Source organism: Haliaeetus albicilla, chromosome Z, assembly GCF_947461875.1.
Source record: "Haliaeetus albicilla chromosome Z, bHalAlb1.1, whole genome shotgun sequence".
NCBI lineage: Eukaryota > Metazoa > Chordata > Aves > Accipitriformes > Accipitridae > Haliaeetus > Haliaeetus albicilla.
In genome coordinates this window covers 60,685,783-60,699,144 of record NC_091516.1, presented here as the reverse complement: position 1 = coordinate 60,699,144, position 13,362 = coordinate 60,685,783, and the positions used below count along the sequence as shown (strand labels likewise).

The 13,362-nt window shown below is 46.1% G+C and overlaps 1 protein-coding gene across 2 annotated transcripts in view; it reads left to right on the top strand.

The window, feature by feature from the left end:
* Window positions 1-13,362, top strand: part of ECPAS (Ecm29 proteasome adaptor and scaffold) — a 66,284-nt gene that overhangs the window by 154 nt on the left and 52,768 nt on the right. The window contains exons 1-2 of one of the 2 annotated variants that reach the window (XM_069776903.1): window positions 292-437; window positions 9,329-9,459. In XM_069776903.1, coding sequence (XP_069633004.1) covers window positions 401-437; window positions 9,329-9,459 — 168 coding nt within the window. In that variant the 5' untranslated portion in view covers window positions 292-400. Of the gene's footprint in view, window positions 1-291; window positions 438-9,328; window positions 9,460-13,362 lie in introns of those variants that run through there. The other variant, XM_069776904.1, reaches the window with a different exon arrangement.

Sequence of the window (13,362 nt, the reverse complement as noted above, 5' to 3'; positions counted from 1 at the left end):
GGACCCACCGGGAGCGCGGGCGGGGTGGGGAGGGAGGGCCGGTATACCCCCCCCCCCCCTCAGCGCGCCCGAGCGGCGCCGGCGGGCCGGTGCGTGTGCGCGGCGGGGGCGGGCGGCGGGGACGATGGCTCAGCTCTTTCTAAATATAAAACGGCAGTGACGGGAGGGCGGGCGCCGCCGGGCCCCGCCGTCCCTTGCGGGGGTTGGCGTCGGGGTAGAGCCGCAGAGAGGCGGAGGAGGGAGGCGGAGGAGGCGGGGGGAGCCGGAGGAGGCGGGGGGAGCCGGCCCGGTGCCTGTGCCGAGCCGCCGGCGGAGGCGAGGGGCGGGAGGCGGGGAGCGGCCGGGGCCGGGCGGCTGCGGCGCCTCTCTCACCGCCTCCCCTCCCTCCCCAGCTGGCAACATGGCTGCGGCCGCCGCGGCTGCCCAGGACGAGCTCAGTAAGTGGCCGCGGCGCCGGGGGCTCCCGATCGGGCGCCGTCCCCGCGCGGGGGAGGGGGGGGGCGGCGGCGGCGGCGCCCCCCGCTGCGACGGGGCCCTGCTGCCGGCCCGGCGAGGCGGGAACGGCGCGGGGGCGGCCCCAGCCCCGGGCAGCCATGTCGGGAAGCGGAAACCGAAGGCTGCGGCGGCAGGGGCGGCCGCCCCCAGCCCCGGCCCCCCCCCCCCCCCCCCGCCGCCCCCGGCAGGGAGGGCTGGCTGCGGCCTGCCGGGGCCTGCGCCCTCTCCCGCCGCTGGCCGGCGGCGTGACCTTGCGGGGAGGAGGCGGTGGCTCCTCGCCGGGAGGGAGCCCGCGGGGGCGGCCGCCGGCGGGGCCTGGGGCGGCGGGGCGCGGAGCCGGCAGCACCCTCCCCCCCCTCCCCCGCCCCCGGTGCCGGGGTGGCCCCGGTAGCCCGCTGGCCCGGTAGCCCCGCTCCCTGGAAGGGCGAGCGGCAGCTTTTGCCTGCCGGCGCTCGCTGTGCTGTGTTCGATGGCTGTCCTTTCCCTGCGGAAGCAGTGTAAAAGCAACGCGCGGCGGCACACCGGTGGGTTCGCGCAGAGCCCTTAGGCGCCGCAGGCGCAGTGCTGTGTCCCCCGGTGGGGGTGTGAGCGCTCCCTCAGCCTCTGCGGCGCCCGGCGCCCGATGGGAGCAGCCAGAAGCGGAGGTGCCAGCCGCTGCCCCCGAGCGTGCGGGGCCGGGGCGGCCGATCCGGCTGGATCTTCTTGTCAGCTCCAGAGCCCTCGCTCAGCCCGGTGCGGTAAACGGTCAGCTTCTCTTTGGAGAAGCGTGCGCAACTTTAAAGGAGGGTTTTCCTTTCCCTGCCTTTCCTGTCTGGGAGCAGAGCTGGTTCGTGGACAACCGTGAAGAGTTCGTGGCAAGATAACGTATGACTCAGCCAAGTGCGAGGGCCCTTGGTTGCCCTGAAATAGCACTTGGCAACCCCCGGAGAGAAAGGGCAGAAGAAATACTTAGAGCATATTTGTGCTATTGGCTTTCAGCTCTAAGGCATTTCTGTGTGATCTTTCACTTGGGTTTTTCTGTTGTTCTCGGTGTGCAGCTGTGTAGGTAACATCCTTGTTCTGCTCTTTGTTAGACGTTACTGGAACTAGGCTGAGCAGAATGAGGCATATGGTAATGGTGGGCATGCCCCTTATGTACCCAAAGAGCCAGGATCTCATGGCGGAGTAAGAAGGATCTTTCAGTTACACTGATCCTTGAATCGGGGGACACAAATGCCAAGCTATTTATTCCATTGACAACTGGGATAAATTGTGATCCTGACCGTGAAAGACCTCACTGCTGCTGTCATCCAAGAGACCCTATTGTCAGTTTTACAATGCTAACATGATTCCCCTTGGTGAAACCGGTCGGTGTGAGTTCTCTTGCTTGTAACTCCTCGGCTTTTATCTGTGTGTAATCTAGCTTCCCAGCCTCCAAATCCGATCCTGCAAAAAATTAGCCCTCAGCCATGTGCCGGTTGCTACGCAGCCCTTTGTGTTAAGCTGCCCTGAAAGGACAAATGTCCTTAGATTGAGATTCATGTTAATAATTACATGATGTCATTCAGGTTATTTGACCACGGCATCCTTCAGAATTGAGCGATTTTTATTGCTTTGGTTAGAAATCTTTTTTTGGAGGGGGGGAGGAAAGAGAGTGAATTTTTTTCATTCTGTTTTGTTTTTTTTCCCCTAGTACCTCATCTGTCACTGAATCGAATGTACTGTAGTCTTAAGTAAAAATTAAAGCTAATGGAAAAAGAGTAATTTCATGTAGAGAAAGAGAGGGAAACTAAACTGCCTCCATGTGGGCCTACTGTCTTTTGATACATTTAAATAGTTAAATTTCGGCATATTTGGAAAGAGATCCGTTCCTTTTTAGGATGATGAGTAGTCCCAAAATAACAAGAATAATTACTGTCAGTTTTAGATGGAAAACCAGTTTTCCTTGCTTTATATGCACATGGCTATAGGAAGCTTTGATGTATAGCTCCAGTCAAACACGTAAACTCGACTATTTGCTTAAACTCTGTACAAGGGTGCTGGCAATTTTAGAGGACAAATTGTTTGAAGGCAGCATAACAATAGAGACGTGGCAGGTTAAAAATTAATGCAAAATCAGTAAATTGGCCCTGAAGCCGTAAGAGTTCAGATGCAAGAGAAGGGAAAGTTAATCTGGAGTAAGAATAGTCAGCCACTCAAATGGAGAGCCTAAGCCTGGCATATTGCAAATATTTGGATTTCGGTATGCTATTATATAAGCTCTCCTATAAAACGGAAGAATAGAATGAAAAAAGATAATATGCCCCCCCGTCCCCCAGGCCTTCCCAGCCTTTTCCAGTCAGATCTTGTAAAATAACCTGGTGACTGACCTACTTTTACAAACGCCCCCTTAAGTGATTTGGCCGTAGGCACACAACGGGTTACTAGTAGAGCCAGGAATAGCACCAGCAAATCCTGACTCACTGTTTGCCACTGATATATTTTCTCCCAGAGTCTAACACCATTTGAACAAGAATTTGACTCCTATTTTAGTTGTGGCACAAGAAACGAGAACTTTATTCTTTCTTCTGCATGCGGAATAGCGCAGAAACAACCGCTTAGCTCTGGAGGGACTGAAGCGTGTATTTCATTGAGCTTTTGCTTTAGCAGGGACCTGACCCTAAAAACTACCCTTGCAATCCAGGCAGTGAAATTGAAACGCTCCTGTGTCCAGCACTCTCTATTTGGTATAGGGCCTTTTGGAGAAAATGTGGGGCATGCTAGCGTGATGTAATGGTTTTACAGAGTTCAGGTGTTGGAGGAGGGTGGGGGTTTTTTTGTTTGATTTACTGAAACAGTTCTAGAAATGCTTTAAGGTAGCAGTCCCACTAATCTGTCAAAAGGACACTTTTCAGGAAAGTGAAGATAAATTCTGGCTTTATGCACAGAATTTTGCTGTCCGGCTCTCTGCTCTGTTTTGCAGAGGACTCGGGACCCTCTTTTTTTTTGGTTCCTGGAATGCTTTTGTGGTGATCAGTTAAATTACAAAGCACAGTTAGCTTGACATACCCTAGCCCTAGTAGTTTCTTGAGTCAGTTTTCATAAAAAGAAGGGTGTGTTTCACTTGATACTCAACTACACAAATATACATTGCTGAGGGGTCTGTGCAGAATAGCTGACATGCTGTGCATAATATCTATGAATGCCAGAGGGAGCTGATTCTTTATCTTGAGTAAGGACAAGGGGGAGAACCTGGGCACATGAAATGGAACTGCACTTAGCTGAACTGACAGGAGATTCTTTGATAAAAAGATGGGTAAACAGTGAACAAGCTACCTCAGTAAGGCCAAGCATTGAAAGAATTCACTTCTGTGATTTTAATTAAAAAAAAAAGGAAGGGAAACGCCCCTGTTATTGGAAGGAAAACATTAAGCTGTTTATTTATTTACTTTATCCTTTCTGTGTCTTTCTCTCAATTCTTCCCTTTGGCAAGCTACCCTGTGGCAGAAGAAGAAGGGGCATGTTGTTTCAGTGAGCAGGCTGGGGTTTTGCTGTTGGCTTGGGAGGCTGCAAGATCATTCTGTAGTAACAGACTTAGAAATAACTCTGACTTTCTCACGGCCAGTGTTGCAGGATTTGGAAGTTTATGAAGCACAAGTTAAAGCCTTGTTGTTAAGGTGACTTTTTTGTAAAATTTGATTACTTTATCTGTGTTTTGAAATCTATTCCCTTCCTTTTTTGCATGAGGCGTGGTCGCAAGTGCTGAAACCTATATTCCTCCTTGTAGTCTTAAATGGAGACTGGAAAGAACCAGAAGTGAAACATGCATTTTCTCACAGATAGGTAATTGCATTGCCATGGTAACTTGGGGATTTCAAATTCCAAATACACCATGTCTGTTGACACAAATTGGACACTGCTGCTGGAAATAGGGATACAAAGATGTATCTTGTTTTCCTGCCACTTTGGTTCTTTTACATACAGTGAAAGGGAAAGTCTCTTCATATGCAATGCCCACTGTTAAATTTGCCATATTTATGTTCATCCTCTTGTAAACAGTTTTTTCTTTTTTTTTTTCAAGAAAACACCACAAAAAAAAGAAATATTGTGTGAAAATACTACACAGCAGTATGGAAAGAAGTTATGATTGAGCCAAAATACATGAATATCTGTTACAAATTTTTGCGTGTACTTAATCATATGTATTTTAAAAATAAAACTATCTGGTATTAGTTTTTCTACTTATGCAGTTCATTCTTGGTTGTGGGTTTTTTTGGTTGTTTTTTTTTATTTTTAATCCATAGTAAAATGTTGACTGTCATAGCTGTGGCACATATATGATGTTTCTAAGACTACATCTTAAACCAGACATGATTTCTCAGGTGCTTTCTAATGTACTGGGTGAGTCTGACAGGGGCTATGGTAAGCACATAGTTCATAAGCAGATCCTGGGTGCCGTAGCAATCATCCTTCTTTCAGGAAATTGCTTTCAGCTTTCAGGTTTGTAAAGGGAAACTTGCGAGAGTATCCCAAAAATAATGAATTCAGTGATGCCCTGAAGGGTAGTAGTGATTTAATCTTATTTGGGTTATTCCTTCCAACAGTCCCTGGCAGAGCAAGGGGCTCTCCACAGTGGAGCGAAGGCTCACCGTGATCTTGGTGTGCCCTACGCTTTTCTATTGCTTCTGACGTGCAAGCTTGTTCTTGGAGCAGTTTTTGAAGAGCCCTGAAGGATAGGGCACAGGGTTTTCCAGTGAAGTCTCCTTCCTTTCCTCCTTTCTCCCTTTCACTTTGACTTTCTCACCTGTGTAAATAAAATAATGGCAATGGCAATCTTTTGTTTTGTTTTTGTAAATTCTCTGGACTGCATTAAAAGTTGGTCCTTTGCCTCTGACAGCATGTTCTTCCCCCAGCCCCATGTTCACCGGAGTTGAACTGCAGTAGATAAACTATGGAAATAACTTTATAAACATACATAATTAGCTAATACAGAGGGTGCTATAGGTGGGACCTAATATCAGGGAAATATTACAGTCCTAAATTTGAGATGAGAGTTTAATGTGAGACTGAGGAAGGAGAAGCCTTTGTAAAATCTCAGATCTCTTAAGTATTGGCTTTTTAGGTGGGGGTAAAGCTGTAAGTCTAAATGTCATTCCTCCATTACTTCTTTCTTCCAGTGCTTCCAGAAAACTTTAAAAAATATCTTTAACTGTATTAGCCAACTTTCAGAAGGAAAAATTACAGGAAGTGTGTCATTGCATGGACTGCATTTTAAGTTCAGTGTTGGCTAGCAAAGGTAAAGGCTGAGGTGTGTAAAGCTTTCTAATTAAAATTCAGTGCTCTTGCTGTCAAGTTGTGGTAAGATTGCTGTAGTAGTTGATTTCAGGTGCTAAGGCTTATTCAAAATGGTTTGTGGTATCTTTTTTTTTTTTCCTATGGTATGTAGCAAAGCAAGTTAGACCTCTTGCTTTACTTATTTTTATTATCATGTAACCTAGTGGTCCCCCCACCTGAAATTATAACTGTGCAGTTTTGCAGCCAGCAGTAGGAGCTGTAAAACTAGATGGAGAAGGTTTTAGCTTCGTTCTTAAGAACTTGTGAAGTGCACGATATGGGAATGTGAGATGGGTTGGGAGCAAACCCTTTTTGTCTTGTTTGATGCCGGATGCGTAGTGGTGTGCTCGCCGGCGCAGGCTGGAGAGGGAGGCTAGCTGGAGGCTGTGAGAAGACAAAAGGCAGAGAGGGAAAGGAGCTTGCCCCATGCCAGCCAGCCAGCCTCCACCAGCGTGGAGGTGGGACACAGTATCTGACTCCCAGATATTGCATCCCCCGCTCCTCTCCTGGACCATTGTGTGTGGTGCTTTAAATCTCCAGGGTTTATGCTTTCCCATAATGAATGCTGTCAGCTTGAGAGATGGTCTTAATTGTTAGTAGAATAAAAACTGGGGAGAAAATGGTTGATGTGCAATAGTTGGGAGGGTTTATAGCTCTTTGTTTTCCTGTCCCGCTGCTATGGATACAGCCTGCATCGGCAGCACAGGAGAGTGCTCTGACAAACTCCTGGCCAGTTTCTTGACTGCAACCAGGCGACTAGTCTCCTTGAATTTGCTGAAGAGTCCTATTGTGCCTGTGGTTAGGGGAAGGATACCTGATGGCAGTATTAGGGCTTAGCTGACTGGGCAGCACAGAGATGGGAAAAGTAATAAATCTATCTCACAGGCAGCATAAACAAGGGGGTAGCTTTTTTTTTTCTCCTGATCTCTACTATTATCACAATTCTGGTTGCTGCTTGTAACAACAGAACAATGGAGGAGGCTGGAAATGGGGTCGATGCCTGCAGTTCAGTGCATTGCTGCACTTCCCGGAGGCACCTGCGGCGTGGTTTCTGTCCCGTTTGGAAGATGTGTGAAGTCCAGTGGCTACAACAAATGGCTTTAGAAACAACACCACTCGTGTTTCCTTACCCTTGAGTCTGATCTGTTGCCATGTGAAGGAACATGTGGTCGGGGAGGTTCCTCAGTTGGCTTGCTTGAGGACTGTGGGTCTGCAGTGATCCTCTGGAGTTCCAGGTCCAAGGGGAAGGATTTGATAATTTCATTCATTGTTTGAGTTATTTCAGCTGCTTGGCATGGCCTAAGCAACCCTCTAGTGCTGGTGGGGTCGTCAGACACTGTGGAGGCCCTGGAGGGGGAGTATGACATGAAAGGGAAGGTGAAGAGAGAAAGAAATGGTTAGGATTTAAAAAAAATAATTGGAATATGAGGTAAATGTCTTGAAGTCCTTGACTAGCTGACAGCCTGATTGTTCCATGAAATCTCTCTGAAGCAAGAGATTGACTCGCAAGTCAGTTTGCATTGTAGGTGCTGCAGAGTTTTGGCTTGTAATTTCCCTGACAGTAAAATTCTGTAGTCTGTCTTTTCAGCTGCCTGTCATATTTGCTCAGCAGAAAATAAAACGTTGGCAGTGATATGTTTATGTTTAATCTGCAGCTGGCAGGGGAGGAATGATGCTGTGAGGACTCTTACTACGGGGATAGCACAGATTTAAAAATAGGACAGTAAAGGCTTCTGCAGCTACAACATGACAGGTTTGCTGGCTAAAATAGTATTTGCATTTGAACACCCTTTTTGTTCACTTAAATCCCAACCATATCTGTTCACCTCAGTCTTTACCTCTGCCCTGTACCAGTGCTTTTTTGGTTTTGCCTCTGTAGTCCTTTGCAGCCAGCTCAGTGATCCTCCTTGGCTGAAGGCGGGTTCTCCTTGGTCTCCTTCTAATCTCAGCTTGCAACAGGTCACTTTAGATTAGTCTTTAGGGGAATGATTTCCTCCTTGTAGGATGTTTTAAGACCCGTAGTCTCTTCAAAAGTCCCGGATCTCCTTGCTGCCTGTGTACATGGCCACCAGTGCTGCAGTATGGTGGAGAGAGGCTCCTGATCCCATCCGTGCACAAGGATTCTTCTCGGTCTGGCCAGGGAGGTTTTGCTTTGCTTCTTGTTTAGCTGTGGGGGTAGCTGCATGCTGGCACTTAAAATAGGGACTCTTCCATGCTTTTTGTAAAGACAGATGGTCCTCAGCCCTTGTGCTTGAGCTGCTGACAGAAGATTTTGGTCTCGTCTGTTTTATTGAAATTATCTTCTGCTAGCTCACTGAGAAAACAGATGTTATTGCTCACCCCCACCCCCATTCTCTTGGTCTTGTAGGAGTTGCAGCTTCTACCTCTTTGCAGATGTTAAAAAAATTTTTTTTGCCTGTTCCTTCCTGGGTTTCGGGAGGCGACCTGATGTCTAGAGGAAGGTCAATTTGTTACAACGCTCCAGCCGCTTCATAGAGTGATTAATGGGAGCTTTATGTTTTAAGTTACGGCAGTATGTCCTGTGTTTCATGCTTGTGGTCTTGTTCCTATTGATGGTAATGCTGTCTTCTGTGAAAAGGATCAAAAAATTCTAACAAATCAGTAACTGATTCAGTCAACATTTGTACAGCTTTGTAAAGATTTTCTGGAAGACCTAAGTGGTTTAACAGAAAGTTGTGGGCAAAACAGGTTAGCCTGTGTCAAGATGTCCTATGAATACTCCCATGAGTATCAAATTTATCCTGGAACAGCAGTCTCAAGCTTTTGGAGAACTTGTTTTTCACTTTGTAGCTTCTTTCTTGTGCTTTCAGGTGTGCAGCCTGTTTATTTGTACGCAACTGCCATGGTGTGGCTTGCCCCAAGCTTGTAACTTGTGCTTTCCTTTCTGTGATACTAACTTAATTGGTCTTGGGTTCTGTTGTATGTGCTTGCTGTTTTTGTTCTGTTGACACAGCTCCTGAAACAATGGGGTCCCTGTGCATGACCAGAACTCTAGGTTTAACAAGAAAAATAACAAGAATTGGCCAGATCTTTTTTCCTTCTGATTAACTAGTGGAGATACAGAACATCATGGTCTGAATGTGGTTATTTTCAAAAGTTAGGAGTCCCATAGCAGGACACCTTTGCTGTCAAAGCAGAAAGGACAGAAAATGACTTGGAGAGCCTAACCTTCCATTTTACCTTTGGACATGTTCTAGCCTCAATTTGAAACACAGCAAGAAGCAAAGGAAATCTCAATTCCTTCTGATGAGAAGTGGTCTCCATGTAATTGTGGAGGCTAGTACTGGAAGATATCAGGCTGGTTTCTGCCATTAACAGTTTGCTCAGTTAGTGTTAAAAATACAAGATGGATCTGTGCTGAGTGCTGTTGAGATGGAAGGACTTTAAGAATTGTGTGCAGCATTTCTTACAAGCCCATTACGGGATGTTCAGAAAAGGTTGTTTTCCTGCTATAGCAATTTTGAGTTTCAACCAGTTTCTCTTTTTTCCTTTTTTTTTTTTTTTTTTTTTTTAACTGCAGATCAGCTTGAACGTGTGTTCTTGCGTCTTGGCCATGCAGAAACAGATGAACAGTTACAGAACATTATTTCCAAATTCCTACCCCCTGTTCTCCTCAAGCTGTCCAGCACACAGGAAGGCGTTCGTAAAAAGGTAAGGGTGCAATTTACTGTAATGGTGTGCTGTCCCGATCAGACAGAAGGAAATGCCCCCCGATTTATTATGATTTACTATACTTGGATGTTCTCTGTGAGTGTGATAGAGAATGGGTTTACTACAACTGTTAGGGCTTAAAGAAAACAGTCATTGCTTGTATCAGCAAGGTCTTTTGTAGATGTGTGGCTTTTGCAGATGTGCGGAGGCTGCATTTGTTTCCACTTGAGGCCAGCTAGCGATGAGTTAGCCTGACACCAAGACTTCAGCCATAGAGGCAGTTGCCATGGCTTCCAGGTTAAGGGCTGTTGTGCATCCACCTGACTTACAGCATGTGTGGAGCAAGCTTGCTTCTGTGTGCAAAAGACCGTGAAGACATACTCATTGATGTCATTCGCTTGTCTGATAACAGGAATAGGAGCAAGGACCAAACATTTTTGAAGATGGAATTTGATACGTACCTGAAGAAGGCAGCTTTATCACAGAATTCATTCAGGTACATATAAATTCCACCTCCAAAACTGTTTGGTCCTTGCCTGGTTACAGGCATAGGAGCAAGGACCAAGCAGTTTTGGAGGTGGAATTTAATATGTACCCAGGGAATTCAGTTCCCTTTGTCAGGGTGTAGCATAACAGCGCATCTGCATACCGGCAAAGGAGCACAGAGACCCAATAGCAAGTGCAGAAATCTGTGTGATGCCCTGCCCCAGCTACTCCCAGGTCCATCATAGGAGCTGTCAGCCCACCAAAGGTCCATCTCCACAAGCCCAGGGGAACACAGAGGCACCACGGCAGGCAGGAACTCAAGTTAAGGACTCAAAGGAAGGGGCACCCTGTCCAGGTCCCTCCCAGGGATGTCTCAGGAGACCCTTAGCCCCACTCTCCGGACATGAAACCCGTGAAGATGAGTCAATGCCAGAACACCTTTCTGACTGAGAGCGTGCTACCTATGGGTGGTGGACACAGTGGGCTGCAGGGGAAGAGCATTTTGGAACTGCACAAGCCTTCTAATGGGATGTTTAGTAGAGGAACCAAAGGCAGGGAAAGGGATGGACCTAGGTGATTCGGGGCGGAGCAAGTGTGGGTCTCCAGGAGTGAAGCCCACTGGTGAATGTGTGCCTCTCCTGGTTGGACCTTGGGGTGTGGAGCTGCGGCAGCCTCCCCAGTTCCCTGGCACCATGTGCTGGTCATTCCCCCTATTCCTGTGGCAAGGCAAGGACCAAACAGTGTTGAAGATGGAATTTAATATGAACCTGAAAAAATTCAGTGATGTAGCTGCCTTCTGTAGCAGGGAGCTGAACTCTGTTTACTAGCAGGGTTTTTTTCCCAGGCCTGTGTTTTTGCACAAGTCTTGTGCAGCAGCAGTTGTGGGATTGCATGAGGTGATCACGGAACATATCGTTGATGGCAGAAAAGATCTGACCTGGTCTGGATTCAGGCGGAGGAACACCTGCTGTGTTTCCTGTTCTGCCAGGAGGATGTGACCAGAAGAGGCAAATGGGACAGCAGCAGCTGAATATAAGAGATTTCAACAGCTGATCAGAAAGCAAAGGGTGAATTCTTGTCCCTGCAGCTGTTCATCGGAAGGAGCTGCCTGGTGATAGAGGTGGACTAGAACCTTTCTGAGCAGAGTGCAGATGGACTGTTGGGGGTGGTGGTGGAAAAGAAGGTTTTTGTAATCCCCTCTTCATCCTGTAGAGATAGGGAAATGATCATGCCTTCACTTTATTCGTGTAGATTTCAGAACCTGCAAGTAACCAGAACACAGATTTTTCTAAAAGTTCTTCACAAAACATGGTGCTGGTAGTGATTACATGAAAGTGGATCCGTAGACGTGAAGCCATTCCACTGTGCTGAAGGGACAGATCCTCCAACTCAGATGGAAGGTTCTTCCTAATCCCTGCTTATCATGTGCACTTGAAGCTGTGAAGAAGGCATCCAACTAGCTAGTGAAATTTCTTAGGGTATTTTTATATAATATTTTTTCCATGAACTGGAATGTGTTGCCTGTTTCTTTGGAGTGTTGTGAGATTCACGGAAGGGGGAGGACTACTCCTTTGAAAATTAAATTTTAAGAGCCCTCTCAAAATCACACAGCATTCTTATGGTATATTGTAGGTTTTCTGTTAGAATGAGTAATGAAATAAAACTTGTTTCTTCTTCCTTCTATGTGTTTAAACTATAGATTTTTATCTATACAAGATGATGATAACATTATAAGCAGTTACAGCACTTCTCTGTACGTCTTGGTATTTGTCAAATTCATTGCAGACAATGAAATTACCCTGAATTCTCCTTTTGCCATATCAGTGAAGGGAAGCTGATTCTCTCAGTATTCTGTTTTCATAATAAATTAAAAATGTAACAAGAAGGTTCTCTGTGTGTTGATTTTTTTTGTTAATTGTTTGGTATTTTTTGCATAGCAGAATAATTTTTCATTGAGACAGGGGAGGGCAAGACTCTCAGTTTTTTATTCTAATGAACGTCAGTGAACATTTGTTGGGGAGTGTATAACCTGCAGGTAAATCTGTTCAACGTGCACATTGCCTTTTTTTGTTACTTACATCAGAACTCAGCTTTTCAATCCTCTACTTGCTCTTACTTTGCCATTAATGTGATGGGAGAATGTCTTACGAAGTCTGATGCGTTTTCAAATGCTAATGACTGGTAAACACAAATACCTAGCTTTCCAGTGCTAATTTTGCCTAGTGGACAACAAAGAATGTGCCTATTGTTAACTCCAACCTCAAAATCATGTTAAGGCAATGTAAGTAAAACAGAAGCATGTGCTTTTTTTTTACCTGAGCACTCAGGTGATTGGAAAGCTAATCTAACAAAGGCTAATGAAGTAGATGAAATAGAATGGAAAGAAAAGGACAAATTATTTATTCACCCTGTGACTGACTATAGGCAGTGACAAAACTCTGCCGTCCCATATCATGTCTGTCTCCCACAATTATTGTAGTGGTTAAAAAAAACCCAAAACAAACAGAATGACAACAACAAAAAACCCAAGTGTGCCAACATAGTTAATTGTGGTTTGAAAACTTACACCGTTTTAATTGAATTGACAGTGTAGTTTTTGATAGTATAGGTATACGAGCAAAAAAGAACATCTGTGTGTTGCCAGTGTGCTGCTGAAGTGTAGATCAATACAGTTGTTCAAGGACTTCCTTTCACCCAACTTCAGAAGCACAGTGTAGTACATTCAGTACAGCAGGTGGATTGGCTACACTCTGATTTGACGCCCCAGACTAACTTTTTCCTCAAGCTTGTACTGCTAGAATGGAAAGGGGAAATTAAAATTCCATTTTTCTTCCGGCTGCCTCTAACATACTGCTTTGTTGGTCTTCTCCCTGCCCTTAATTTTGTGACTCTCAGGTCAATATTACTGCAACATTCAGTAATTTGAACTCATTGTCCTCATACATGCTCAGGTCTAGGGTGTAGTCTGGCTATGTGGGTGGGTTTGCAATGCCTATACCTTCTCAATCCATTACTCTGAAAAAGTAATCCCTCTTCAGGCCACGGTTTGACAGATGAGTTAAATTCAACTCTAGGATGTCTTCTGCCATATCAGTTACCCTAGCAGTGTCATGCAAAGAACGAATCCAGGGTAAATTTGCTCTGCTGGTTCAGATGTGCTCCAAGACGTATTGATGCACTGGCAGCATTTGTGCCAGACTGGATACTGTTGTCACTTTTTGCAGCCCATGTGAAGCCGGCAAAAACATAAGAAGCAGTGATACTCGGAAGTGCAGACATTTGCCCGATTCAGGCCAAATGGGTACTGCTGGATGAGATCCTTAGTGCACTGATTTGATATTAGTGATGAGAGAAGCAGGACATGAGCTAAAGCCCCACACATACCCAAATCCAGCCACGTCTTTTTTCACCAGCCAC